Genomic DNA, 15,008 nt, shown 5'->3' with positions numbered 1-15,008 from the left:
CACTGCTATATTAAAATGGATAACAACAAGGACCTACTGTATAGCACATGAAACTCTGCTCAATGTTATGTGGCAGTCTGGATGGGAAGGGAGTTTCAGAGAGAATGGATACATGTATATATATGGCTGAGTCCCTTCACTGTTTACCTGAAACTCTCACAACATTGTTAGCTGGCTTATACTCCAATACAAAATAAAAAGTCAAGAAAAAGAACCCACACAAGAATTCTCCAACCCAATGATAAAATCAAAGTCCCTCAGGCAGCCATACAAGGCTCTTCCTCTCACATAGCCTCACTACCCATACCGCCTTCCCTACTCCCCCAGAAAACCTGAATTAATATTTCCTGTACGTGCTCTGCGCTCGCACTTCTGGGCCTGTGCACACACTCTTCTTTCCACCTGTAATGCCCTCTAGCAAACACCTCTCCTTCATATACTCCCTTCTCCATGAAGCCTTCCTGAAGCTCCCTTTCCTATGCTCCAAGGGACAGAGGTCAGAGGCCTCCAAGCTGACTCCTACCCTTGGTCCTCTTTCCTTTGGATTAAGAATTGCTATGTTCATGCCACCACCTTGCTCAGTTCCAAGGGAGGAATACATTGTTTAACAATTCAAACAAAATACTTAAAAGAAGCCAGGATAAACGTTGAAAACACATGATTACTTGTTCCTCCCACCCTTCCCCATCGCCCCTATGCTAGTAAGGCAAAACAGAATGTGACAATTTCTATTACAAAAACTGGTTAAATTCACTTAGTGTATGGGAATTTTGTTCTAGCAACTGCTGCTTGAAATGTTAAAGGGGATGGGGAAGAGCAATGCCTTGGGCTTGAGAGTTTTAAGCAGGAATTATAATAGCATTTGTTCTAAAATGATCGCATCTATAATTGAGACTACTGGTTATGTGAGTAACCTTTATTTTTTCCTTTAGTTTAAAAGGTAGATTTTGCATAATTTGGTATGTAAACCTCAGGCTTTCAGAGAATAATGTTGACAGCTTAAGCTCCGACATGCAGCAGGCCCATGTTTTACCTAGGGAGATCACAGGTGGGCAATTCTCACTTTCAAATCATGTCTTTTTCTAAATTGCTGATGAAATTTCCCCCTCTGGGTTTACAAATAATGCACAAGCTGCAAGCTGTCCTGGCCTGGTGCATTTTTATCATCTCCTATGACTGAATGATGGCTTATAGGCAAACAAGCTGGGTTGGAAGGCAAGGGTTACAGGAATCCACTTCATTCTAGCTTCATTCCAGAATCCAGTACTCATCTTCAAACTTGCAAAATTCACAGAAACCATTCTGGGCCCCTTAGCTACAATCAAATGTGTAAATTACTTTACCACTCTTTAAGGAGATTTTAATTCTTTGCCTCTCTCGCCAATTCCTTAGCCTGAGGTGTAGTCCTTAGCCTGATGTTGTGGTAACTTACAGAACAGATCCAAACTCAAGGGCTGTGAGAATCCTCCTAGCTACACCTAAATCAGAGGTGTCAAAGGATGATTGGGTGCCACGCTAGCACCCTTTCACCTGAACAGGAAAACTGCAAATGTCCCTATTTGCTATTTTCAATAAGACTTTATTCTATTAGGCTCAGGCTACCCTGGTGGCTCAGTGGTAAAGAATCCTCCTGCCAATACAAGAGACATGGGTTCCAGTCCTGGGTCTGGAAGATCCCCTAGAGAAGGGAATGACAACCCACTCCAGGATTCTTGCCTGGAGAATCCAATGGACAGAGGAGCCTGGTGGGCTACGGTCCATGGGGTCACAAAGAATCAGACATGACTGAGGAACTAAACAATAAAACGGGTCGAGAGCATGGTGGCACCACACACGTTCCTCTGCCTCTGGGCTCTCCAGCATGTCGGTCAGGAGTCCACAGATGGGCTTTGTTAGGGCACAAAGCTAGAGGTCCTCGAGACTCCTGGAATTTTTTTTCCTAGAACTTTTTTGTGAGCATTCTTCCCAGAAGATATTCAGCCATCATTAAATTCTCAAATGGGTCTGTAACCATTCTGATTAAGAACCACTTCTCTAAATGTAATTTTATGAACATTATGTTCTCCCCACCTATTATTTTGAGGCAGATGTGATATTTACTTCACTCTATTAGGGAATGCAACGTAATTTGGTATTCACAGCAATCTGGTGTGTCTTAAGTATTTATCTCCACTCTTTGGGCTGTTTCCAACAAGACTGAGTACTTATCATGGGGCTGTCAGCTCAGAAAAAAGGATGACCTTGAAAAGGTCCCCTCATCTCCCTTAAAAGACACTTGCTCCTTGGAAGAAAAGCTATGACAAACCTAGACGGCATATTAAAAAGCAGACAGATTACTTTGCTGACAAAGGTCCGTATAGTCAATGCTATGATTTTTCCAGTAGTCATGTATGGATGTGACAGTTGGACCATAAAGAAGGCTAAGTAATGAAGAATTGATGCTTTTGAACTGTGGTGTTAGAGAAGACTCTTGAGAGTCCCTTGGACTGCAAAGAGATCCAACCAGTCCATCCTAAAGGAAATCAACCCTGAATATTCATTGGAAGGACTGATGCTGCAGCTTCAATATTTTGGTCACCTGACGCAAAGAGCTGACTCATTAGAAAAGACCTTGATGCTGGGAAAGACTGAAGGCAGGAGGAGAAGGGGATGACAGAAGACGAGTTGGTTGTATGGCATCACTGACTCAATGGACATGAGTTTCAGCAATCTCCAAGAGATGGTGAGGAACAGGGAGGCCTGGCATGGTGCAGTATATGGGGTTGCAAAGAGTCGGATACGACTGAGCACCTGACAAACAACTCCCTTGGCTGAATTCTTCAACTGTAAAAGCAGACTGGGTGATCTCAGTAGATGATCTTTTGGATCCTTTGTTTGAAAATGAACGTTCAAGGATTTTCACTGAAGTACTCAAATGTTTTTCATCTGTCAGTAAAATATTTAAAGGCTGTCCTGAAAAAAGCACACCAAAAGTCCTCCTCCTGGCTGCCCCTAAACAGAACTGAAGTGGGAGATGGCAGAAGGCAGAGCCTGGGATAATACCAGGAAGGGGAAAATGTTATCAAGTGCTCCTTTCTCGAACTGACACACAGACCAGATAACCATCAGTCTGACTATGGACTAAAAGTGTCATTTCTGCCCCTTTTCAACTCAGTGCTGCCCAGAATGCTTGTGTGTGCCCTGGTCCACCACTATTCTCATTCCCATCGTGACTATTAAATAAATTCCTCCTAGAGTAAACAAAACTAAGAACAACAGATGACAGGTTGCAGCAACTCTGGATGGTAGAGATCTGATTAATAACAACAGCAGTAGTTATTTATTAACTGCACATACTACTGCCCATACTACAGCACACAGACTACATGGTAAGCATTTTATTTCATTCATTCATTCATTCATTCAGTCAAATGTTTTTAAAATCTCTACAAACCACCAGGTATTAAGGGCCAAGGGGCTTCCCTGGAGGCTCACTGGTAAAGAATTCACCTGCCAATGCAAGAGACACAGGTTCGATCTCTGGGTCGGGAAGATCCCCTGGAGGAGGGCATGGCAACCCACACCAGTATTCTTGTGTGAAAAATTCCACGTACAGAGGAGCCTGGAGGGCAGATACGACTGAGCACACACGCACATGCTAAGTGCTAAGAATAAAATGGTAATTAAAAAGAAATCCTTGGTTCTGTGCAGTGGACTTTATAGTCTAGTGGGAATTCATTCATTTTAAGTCACAGAAGTAAATGTAAAATTCCAACTCAGTCAAGTGCAGCAAAGGGGATGTGTGTCATGCTGTGAAGGTGTCATGGAGGGAGGGCTTCCCCCGAGGAGCCAAGGTAGAAGGGAGGTTAAGATGTTACCCAGAGTGAGGGTCAGCAGGAGGGCACACCTGCTTTGAAGACGACCACTTTGGCTGCAGTCTGGAGAAAAACTGGGAGGGGACTGAGAGTGGCTGCAGAGAGAAGACAGGTGGGGAAGCTAGTACAGGGATAGAATGTGGCAAGGCTGGTGGCTTAACGTGGAGGGTGGTGATGGTAGAGCGGAGCAGAAGCAGCTGATGGAGTCGAGAGAAAATCAGCTGAGCTTGGTGATGAAGTAGATACAGGCCGGAAAGGAAAAAAGAAGGGGTCAAAAAGACTCCTGGGTGGCTGACTCAAGGCTCCACATGAATGGTGGTATCCAGATATATAGGGAAAGATCAAGAGTTTGCTGTTGGGCATAAGACATGGGGGGTGGTTTTCTTTCATTTCTCCCCTCCTGGTATGGCTCTTGATAAAGAAGCCAAGTTTTTAAGTCAGCTGAGCCAGCTGTTAACCCTTTACCAGAACACCTCTGGTGGTGAGAAGCTGGAGAGCTAGGCTACAGCTAGACTGCAACGTTTGGAAGAACACTACATTGTATTCTAGGAGTTATGAAAGCCATGGGAAGGATGTAGGCAGGAGAGTAGCGCAATCTGGTGCCTGATATAAGGATGCTTACTCCTGGGGACGAGGGGCCAAGAGCGGAAGCAAGGAGCAATTGGGAGGCTAGAGGGACAGTCCAGGTAAGAGATGATGGTGGCCTGGACTAGGGTAGGGGCAGTGGACAGGCACAGAAGTGGATGGAGCTGAGACAGATTTTGGTGATCCAACTCATCAGTACATTCTCTCACTTTTTGGTGGGCCAAGAGGGAACAGAAGGAATCCAAGTTGACTCTTAGGCTACTCCTGCTGCTGCTAAGTCACTTCAGTCATGTCCAACTCTGTGTGACCCCATAGACAGCAGCCCATCAGGCTCCGCCATCCCTGGGATTCTCCAAGCAAGAATACTGGAGTGGGTTGCCATTTCCTTCTCCAACCCATGAAAGTGAAAAGTGAAAGTGAAGTCACTCAGTCGTGTCCAACTCTTTGCAATCCCATGAATCGCAGCACACCAGGCCTCCCTGTCCATTGCCAACTCCCGGAGTTCACTCAAACTCACGTCCATCGAGTCAGTGATGCCATCCAGCCATCTCATCCTCTGTCGTCCCTTTCTCCTCCTGCCCCCAATCCCTCCCAGCATCAGACTATGTTTATTAATATAGCCTTAATTTTTACAATATAATAAGATCTCAAACACATAGGAAAGCAGTGTAATCAATACCCACCACTCAGACCCAACAAAGGAAAGCATTCCACCATAATACCAGATTCCTTTCTTTTTAAAAAATAAAATGTTACAGATAAAGTTGAAGCCTTTTTTTCCTTTTTTAATGTGGTATTACATTAATAGATTTTCTTAAGCTTCCTTGTATTACTGAGATAATCTTTACTTGCTTATGATCTATTTTTAATACATTGTTGGCTTCACTGTATTATTACCTTATACTTTACATCAATATTCATAAGTGAATTTCCTCCATTAATAATATTTCATAAATATTATGTCTTATTTGACTATGGTATCTTGGGATATTGGCCACATAAAAGGAGTTGGCAGTTATTCCTCTTTATCTTTTATCTCAAAGAGTTCATTTCAGATAGGGGTTATTTGCTAATCTCTTGCTCCTCTCTCACTACACTGTACTCACCACACAAAAACCCCATCTCTGGCTAAATGTAACTCTGCCTGCCACTTATGTTTCTTATGGAAGTGCTCAAATTTTCTATGTCCTAATTATTTCTCTGCTTTATCTATAAAGCACTATCTGAGAAAAAGGAATTTAAAAATTCCCACTATGTTTATGGATTTGTTAGCAGTTAGGTCAACTTTTGCTTTATATATTTTGAAACTATTGATATGTTGTTAATATTCTGTGTGTTTAAAATTGCTTTCTTGGTGAACTATCCATTTATCATCTAGTAATACAACAGTTCTGAATTCCTAATAGAATTATTTTAAATTTCAAAGTCTCTGCCTGTTAGTATAAAATTACACAAACTTGTTTTTGGTTAGCATTTGTATAGTATATCCTGCCTCACTAATTATATATTCAACCTTTAAGTATCCTCCGTTTTAGGTTTGTCTCAAATCACATATATTTACAACTTTTAAAAAATTAATTTCTATTATCTGGCTAATTCAAAAATTAACATTTATTGAGATTACTATTATAGACTTATTTTCATCTTCCTATTTCGTCCTTTGTGCTTTTTAAAAAAATTCCCTCACTCCCCAAGAACCCCTCACTGGAGAAGGGAAAGGCTACCCACTCCAGTATTCTGGCCTGGAGAATTCCATGGACTACAGCTGGACACACAGAGTCGGACACGACTGAACAACTTTCACTCACTCACTCACTCCCTCCCTCCCCAAGCACCCTTTTCCTTCCTTCTCCTGGAGTGATCAAATTTTCTTTATTCTCCTATTATTTTTAATTTTTTTCAGGTTTTCTTTTTAATTTATTTTAATGGGAGGCTAATTACTTTACAATATTGTAGTGGTTTTGCCAAACATCGACATGAATCAGCTACAGGCGTACATGTGTTCCCCACCCTGACCCTCCCCATCCCATCCCCCAGGGTCATCCCAGTGCACCAGCCCTGAGCACCCTGTCTCATGCATCGAACCTGGACTGGCAATCTGCTTCACATATGATACTATACACATTTCAATGTTACCCTCTCAAATCATCCCACCCTCGCCTTCTCTCAGAGTCCAAAAGACTGTTCTATACATGTGTCTCTTTTGCTATCTTGCATACAGGGTTATCGTTACCATCTTTCTAAATTCCATATATATGCATTAGTATACTGTATTGGTGTTTTTCTGACTTACTTCACTCTATATAATAGCCTCCAGTTTCATCCACCTCATTAGATCTGATTCAAATGTATTCATTTTAATGGCTGAGTAATACTCCACTGTGTATATGTACCACAGCTTTCTTATCCATTCATCTGCTGATGGACATCTAGGTTGCTTCCATGTCCTGGCTATTATAAACAGTGCTGTGATGAACATTGGGGTACACGTGTCTCTTTCAATTCTGGTTTCCTTGATGTGTATGCCCAGCAGTGGGATTGCTGGGTTGTATGGCAGTTCTAGTTCCAGGTTTTAAGGAATCTCCACACTGTTCTCCATAGTGGCTGTACTAGTTTGCATCTGCACCAACAGTGTAAGAGGGTTCCCTTTTCTCCACACCCTCTCCAGCATTTATTGCTTGCAGACTTTTTGACAGCAGCCATTCTGACTGGCGTGAGATGGTACCTCATTGTGGTTTTGATTTGCATTTCTCTGATAATGAGTGATATTGAACATCTTTTCCTGTGTTTGTTAGCCATCTGTACGGCTTCTTTGGAGAAATGTCTGTTTAGTTCTTTGGCCCATTTTTTGATTGGGTCGTTTATTTTTCTGGAATTGAGCTGCATGAGCTGCTTGTGTATTTTGGAGATTAATTCTTAGTCAGTTGCTTCATTTGCTATTATTTTCTCCCATTCTGAAGGCTGTCTTTTCACCTTATAGTTTCCTTTGTTGTGCAAAAGCTTTTAAGTTTAATTAGGTCCCATTTGTTTATTTTTGCTTTTATTTCCAATATTCTGGGAGGTGGGTCATAGAGGATCCTGCTGTGATTTATGTTGGTTGTTTTGCCTATGTTCTCCTCTAGGAGTTTTATAGTTTCTGGTCTTACGTTTAGATCTTTAACCCATTTTGAGTTTATTTTTGTGTATGGTGTTAGAAAGCGTTCTAATTTCATTCTTTTACAGGTGGTTGATCAGTTTTCCCAGCACCACTTGTTAAAGAGACTGTATTTTCTCCATTGTATATTCTTGCCTCCGTTGTCAAAGATAAGGTGTCCATAGGTGTGTGTCTTGATGACTGTAGCTTTGTATTAGAGCCTGAAGTCAGGCAGGCTGATTCCTCCAGTTCCATTCTTCTTTCTCAAGATTGCTTTGGCTATTTGAGGTTTTTTGTATTTCCATACATATTGTGAAATTATCTGTTCTAGTTCTCTGAAAAATACCATTGGTAGCTTGATAGTCTCCCATTAAACTTATGTTTTCCACTTAATTTTAATGTTAAGACTTAATCTTGACTCAAAATATATAAAACTTCTACCTTCCTTTTAACATAAGGGCCTTAGAATGCTTTAACTCCAGTTTCCTCCCATTCTTCTGCCATGTTATTTCCCAGTATTTAATTATATCTTCTTTCAACCTTCCCTCAAATTAGTCTTTATTATGATTACAATTTTTTCCACACTCCATGTTTTAGTTATCCTATTCTCATTTTAAATTCTATTATGACTAGATAGCAACACTTACTGTCCTGATCTCTTGTCTGCTTTTTATACAAAATTATCTGCAGTTACAGTGAACAGTGCCTTGATCATTCTTTTTCCTTTTTTAAATATCTACTTATTTATTTGGCTGTTCTCAATCTTAGTTGTGGCATGTGGGATCTAGTTCCCCAATCAGGGATCAAAATCGAACCCCCTGCATTGGGAACGTGGACTTTTAGCCACTGGACCACCAGGGAAGTCTCTATTTTTCTTTCCTAACCATATTCTTTTATCACCACTCTGTACTTAACACTTTTATGAATGAGCCTTCAAATAGAGCTGATAATTGAAAAAATGTACAAAGTTAGTATTTCTTCTCAGGGTCAAAATAAATCTAGGAATTTTTAAAGATTTTTTAAGTCAACAAATACTTAAAAGATACTTTGAATACTTTGGAGATAACTTCTTCAGTTCAGTTGCTCAGTTATGTCCAACTCTTTGCGACCCCATGGACTGCAGCATGCCAGGCTTCCCTGTCCATCACCAACTCCTGGAGCTTACTCAAAACTCATGTCCATAGAGTTGGCAATGCCATCCAATCATCTCATCCTTTGTCATCCCCTTCTCCTCCTGTCTTCAATCTTTCCCAGCATCAGGGTCTTTTCAAATGAGTCAGTTCTTCACATCAGGTGGCCAAAGTACTGGAGTTTCAGCTTCAGCATCAGTCCTTCCAATGAATATTCAGGACTGATTTCCTTTAGGATGGACTGGTTTGATCTCCTTGCATCCAAGGGACTTCAGGGAGTATCTAAGCAGGTACTCCTTAAAGTTTATATTAATACTTTCAGTACATTCAAAACCAGTCATGCAAAAGGACCCTTTTATAAATACAGCTCTTTCCTTCTTTGCCTTAAATATTCAAATAAAGTTTCACAGTAAGTACATCTGACAAATGACTAGAGGAAAATATTCTCTCACAGACACAGGAAAAGGAAATTAGTTGATATGCCAGATGATATAAACGAAGTATTATCTCAAACTAAAGAATAATTATGAGTTCAATATATTTAATGTTAAGTGATTTCTAATAAGTGAAATCAAAGTAAATTGATCGCAATTTAAAAAGCTCAACATCACTGATCAGAGAAATGCAAATCAAAGCCACAATGAGATACGACCTCACACCTGTCAGAATGGCTAACATAAAAAAACACAAATACCAAATGTTGGCAAGGATGTGGAGAAAAGTGAACCTTTGTACACTTTTGGTGAGAATGTAAATTGGTGCAGCCACTGTGGAAACCAGTATGGAGGTTCCCTTAAAAAACGAGAAATTGAACTACCATATGATCCAGCAAGTCCACTTCTGGGTATATATCCAAAGAAAAGAAAAACAGTTAATTTAAAAAGATATATGCACTCCAACGTTCATAGCAGGATTATTTACAATAGACAAAGTACCTAAGCAACCTAAGTGCTCAGCAATTGGTGGATGAATAAAGAAGATGTGGTGTATACATACAATGGAATACTACTTGACCATAAAAAATAATGAATTCTGCCATTTGCAACAATGTGGATGGACCTAGAGGGTATTAGGCTTAGTGAAATAAGTCAGAAAGAGAAAGACAAATACTGTATCTTATCATTTATATGTGGAATCTAAAAAATAAGGCAAACAGATGAATAAAACAAAACAGAAACAGACTCAGATATAGAGAATAAATTAGTGATTATTAGTGGGGAGAGGGAAGGGGAGGGGCAAGATAGGGGTAGGGAATTAAGAGGTAAAAACTACTTTGTCTGAGACAAACTACAAGGATATATTGTACAGCACGGGGAAATATAGCCCTTATTTTATAACTTTAAATGGAAAACAAAAATATTGCATCATGAAGTTATACACCTGAAAGTAATACCGTAATCAACTATATTTAAAAAAACACATCAGAAACCGAGGCCAGCCTTGTATCAGTTGACAGTAAAAACTGCCTCATAAACATCTGCACCTTTCTATAGAAGACAGCATAAACCTATCCAGCATAAACTTTAGAAACCACTCGTTTACAGTCCAGCTCATTCTTTTTTTTTTTTTACTGTGGTAAAAACGTGCCTAACATAGGGCTTCTCTGGTGGTAAAGAATTCACTTGCAAATGCAAGACACATGAGTTCAATCCCTGATCCAGGAAGCTCCCACACGCGACTAAGCCCATGTGCCACAACTATTGAGCCTGTGCTCTAGAGCCCACGAGCCCCAACTACTGAGCCCGCACGCCCTAGAGCCTGTGCTCCCCAACAAGAAAAGCCACCGAAATGAGAAGCCTGTGCACCACAACTAGAGAGTAGCACCAGCTCTTCACAACCAGAGAAGAGCCCGTGCAGCAATGAAGACCTAGCATGCCAAAAATAATTTTTAAAATATGCATAACATAAAATTGCTCTTTCCTGTTTACTGACTGGATAGGCGACCTAAGATCACTCAGAAACGATGAGGAGGCCCTAAATGGGTTAGCACTCTACAGCTGTGAAGACTAGCTATTGGGGTGGGATGGCTTGGAGGTTGGGGGAGGTGGCAACAGAAGTTCCAACAGGAGTTCCAACAGAACTATACTTGGAGTGTTCTGATTAATCAGGAAAGCTCGACTGTGCAGTCATGAGAAAAACAGGGCAAACATGAGTCTTCTCACCAACTACCCCCAAAATAAATACAACTAAAGGCTCAGACAACTGTTTTTTAATCATTAAAATGTTGGAGAGGAAAGTTCAATGCTACAGATTTGCTTTACTGGGGAGACAGTTCTTTTGCTCCTGAGGGAAGGTAAGCCTGGATCAATAGCTGGGTCATTAGGAAGGCCCAGAGCCTGCAGAAGGTATTTCATCACCAAGGACATAAAGGTACTTTTCATGTGCCTGGAGCACTGCTTCATGCCAAGGAACAAAACTGATGAGGTCTCTGTGCTTAAGGATCTCACAGAATCCAAGGGGAGACATAATTATGTTCAAAGACCAGAAAGCAATTAGTAGCTATATCAGGGCCCCCAGGAAAGGGAGCATCCTGGACCAGGGTGGTGAGGCGAGGACTTGTGGTCTGAATATATGTGGCCTGTATCAAAATTAGGGCCTCTTGGGTGGTACAGTGGTAAAGAATCCTCCTACCAATACAGGAGACTTGGGTTTGATCCCTGGTCTGGAAGATCCCCTGGAGAAGGAAAAGGCAACTCATTCCAGTATTCTTGCCTGGAGAATAACATGAGACAGAGGGAGCCTGACAGGCTATATAGCCCCTGGGGTCACAGAGAGTCGGACATGACTCAGGGACTAACAACAACGTATCAAAATTATACCACCACCAACAGCGCTGTTTACTAATGCCTAGTAGGTGGGGAGCACCCCACTCCAGTACTCTTGCCTGGAAAATCCCATGGAAGGAGGAGCCTGGTAGGCTGCAGTCCATGGGGTCGCGAAGAGTCGGACAGGACTGAGCGACTTCACTTCACTTTCACTTTTCACTTTCATGCATTGGAGAAGGAAATGGCAACCCACTCCAGTGTTCTTGCCTGGAGAATCCCAGGGACGAGGGAGCCTGGTGGGCTGCCGTCTATGGGGTCACACAGAGTTGGACACGATTGAAGCGACTTAGCAGCAGTAGGTGGGGAGAGCAGGTGACATACTGAGCACTAATCACAGGTGTTAATTATCCTCATTTTAGAGGTAAGGGCCTGGACTCAGGTGGGAAATGGTTACACCTGTAGTTGAAGGAGCTAGAGATTAAACCCAGGTGTGACATAATCACCAAGATTGATCAGTTCTCCTTAAAGCTCCTTCACAGTAGTGAATGGCAAGGATTTTCAACGTGGATTTTTAAACCACTGTGTATAAGTAATTATAATCTACTTCAAAGAGGAGGGCAAAAAAAGTCACCCCCATTTGCTGGCCTACTTCTTCAGTTCTCAACCTGAACATCATCTCTTCCAGTACTCTTTCATGCTCCTCAAATGGGGCAAAGTCAAAGTGAAGTTGCTCTGTTGTGTCGGACTCTTTGCGACCCCATGGACTGCAGCCTACCAGGCTCCTCAGTCCATGGAATTTTCCAGGCAAGAGTACTGGAGTGGGGTGCCATTGCCTTCTCCAGGCGATCTTCCCGACCCAGGGATCGAACCCGGGTCTCCCGCATTGCGGGCAGATGCTTTACCGTCTGAGCCACCAGGGAAGCTCACCTCAAATGGGGCAAGGCTCCCAAAATAAGAATCACAGCCCTTCATGTGCAATTTCAAAAGCCAATATGCTCTAAAAACTTGAAGTGTTTTCATAAGTTTTCAGCAAGCTCATTTGATGGCAAAATGCTGACCTGAATTGGTGTGAAACTGCTTTCCATATTTACTTTTCCTACTCAGTGATAATCTCCATATTCTGATGTGGAAAACAATAATGTGTTTGATTAAGGGTGCTGCCTAGATTTCATGGCAGTTACTAGGGAATATTCAATATATGTTTACCACCCCAAATCCAAACATTTCTGACTTGCAAACCGCATCTGATGTCAAGAGTTTCAAACAAGGGACTGTGGACCTATCCCCTACACATGAATCTCACTGCACTACAAGTATCTACTCTTCTTTGTAGGCCCAGCACCAGAGTGCCTTGCACATAATAGGCAGACAACAAATATTTCCTGAATGAAGAAACAAGCCTGTGAAATGGGCTATAGGGAAAAGGGTCAGTGCCTTGGGAGTGACCAGGCCTGTATCATGGAATGCCACTTCCTTCTCTGACATGGAGGTCCTATAAATAGTTGCTGTTGATTGAAGGCAAGCAACACAGCTGCTGTTTTCAGGAAGAATAAAAATAGTCCAGGGGTCTTACATGTTGGGCCACACATAACTTCAGCTGAGTAATACAAAACAGGAGATATTCAGATGTCAGACCACATGAGAAGCTTCACAGATCTCCTCCAGCTTGAGCGAACACCTGCGTTTGGGTCTAACCCTGCTACCTGCAGTTACCTTTTTGGCCTACAGATTTCTCATCAGTAAAATGAGGGCATACTATCATGTAAGAATCGAATCGCCAGTCTATGTCCGACGCAGGATACAGCATGCTTGGGGCTGGTGCACGGTGATGACCCAGAGAGATGTTATGGGGAGGGAGGTGGGAGGGGGGTTCAAGTTTGGGAACGCATGTACACCCGTGGTGGATTCATGTCAATGTATGGCAAAACCAATACAGTATTGTAAAGTAAAATAAAGTAAAATATAAATTAAAAATAAAATAAAATGAGGGCAACAGAGTAAGCCCTAAGGCCCTCGCAGGTGGGTCTCTAACAAGATAATTCAAGGGCGGAATAGCAGCCATCGCCACACAACCGGGAGTGGGATACACACCCCAGAATTTCTCTCCTCCCGTCTACTGTCGTCACAGTCCAGAGCTCACCATCCTCATTCAGTGTGCTGTCCAATCTACACACACCTCCTTCCATCCGAAAGAAGCTGAGTCCATGGAAAAAGACGCATTTTGTACCCAGGGCATCGAAAGGGCTCCTATCTTCGATCCCAAACAGTAGTCAAAGAATCCCGTGAAGTGTAGTCCGAAAGCCCTTCGGTCCCCTGACTCGGAAAGTGGACGAGGTGGGAATGGGGGGTGAGGAGTAACCACTGGCTAGCAAAACTGGATTTAAAGAAAAAAAAAAAAAAAACCCTCATAACTGCAAAGTCTAAGGACACGAGAGGGGACTGAGTAGGAGAATAAGTGCCTCGAGAGGGCAGTTCGGCGTGGTCCTTCCTTACCTGGTAACAGAGGATTGTTTGCTGCACCAGCCGCGCGTATCCGTCTAAACGGACCCCGGAATTGCTCCTGCTCCTCATCTCCGCGTTGCGTCCGACCCGTTGCAAGGAGGCGGGTCGCCCGGGCTGCGCCCGCCGAGCGGGCCTGGTTCCCAGTCACAGCCTCGGTCAGTTCTCGGGATGGAGCCCGGTGGTAAGAGGTAGGGACTTTAAAAACGACAGAACCAAAGTATGACTGGAAAGCCAGCCAGCTAGTTTTCTTACAGTAGAAAGGCGCGAAGGTGGAGATAGGGGCTGGCACCACGGCGACCCCGCCTCGACCAGGCCCGACGCGCTCCCGACGCTCGCGGGTCCCTGGCAACGCCGCGGGAGAAGTAGGGAACTGGGTTCCGGGCGTGGGGCAGAAACGGTCTGCAGGCGCTCGCGAGGCGGCCTCGAGGCCGGCCACGAACTCTATCCTTCCCGCCCGCCGCAGCACACTCACAGTCCCGCCCCTGGCCGCGCCCCCGCCGCGGAACCGAACCCCCCGAGTCCCGGCCCGCGGGGGAAGGAAAACGAAGTGGCCCGCGAGAGTAGCGGGGAACTTGGCTCCGGGCGGGAACCAGTTTGCCTCTCTGAGCCCCTTACCTCGCCGCCAGCAGCCGGGGCTGTTGAAACAGGCCCTTCCGTCGCGGGCATCTGGAGGTCCCGGACCCGCCCCCTGGACCCGCCCCAGGCCCGCCTCCCGCTACGCCCCCGAGCGGAGCGCAACCCGCGAAGCCGGGCCGGAGGCGCAGAACACCTCTAAAACGCTAGGACGGTGGCCCGCCCTGCCCTGAGATGAGCTCACAATCGCATCCCTGGCCCCGCCCCCTAACACCGCCTCCAGATCCGCCCGCGCTGCGGAGCAGCAAGCTGAGCGTTGGGGAGATAAAGAACTGGCTGCGGGCGGGCGACGAGGCTTCTCAAGCGGCCATAGGGAAGGCTCCTGGTGGGGAGAAATAGGCCCGCCCACCGCTGCTGCCTGGGCACCCCTCCGCAGGCCAGAACAGCTCTGCCCTGGCGCGTCTCT

General features: G+C 43.9%; 1 protein-coding gene across 1 annotated transcript in view; it reads right to left on the bottom strand.

Moving 5' to 3' along the window:
• The window catches only part of PHKA2 (phosphorylase kinase regulatory subunit alpha 2), a 91,755-nt gene extending 77,717 nt beyond the window's left edge, over window positions 1-14,038 (bottom strand). Inside the window, exon 1 of the mRNA XM_052663180.1 lies at window positions 13,961-14,038. Coding sequence (XP_052519140.1) covers window positions 13,961-14,038 — 78 coding nt within the window. The remainder of the gene's footprint in view (window positions 1-13,960) is intronic.
• Window positions 14,039-15,008: the final 970 nt, after the last annotated feature.

This window comes from Budorcas taxicolor, chromosome X (assembly GCF_023091745.1).
Source record: "Budorcas taxicolor isolate Tak-1 chromosome X, Takin1.1, whole genome shotgun sequence".
Lineage (NCBI taxonomy): Eukaryota > Metazoa > Chordata > Mammalia > Artiodactyla > Bovidae > Budorcas > Budorcas taxicolor.
The sequence above is the reverse complement of the archived record's forward strand: the minus strand, read 5'-3'. Positions and strand labels throughout refer to the sequence as shown.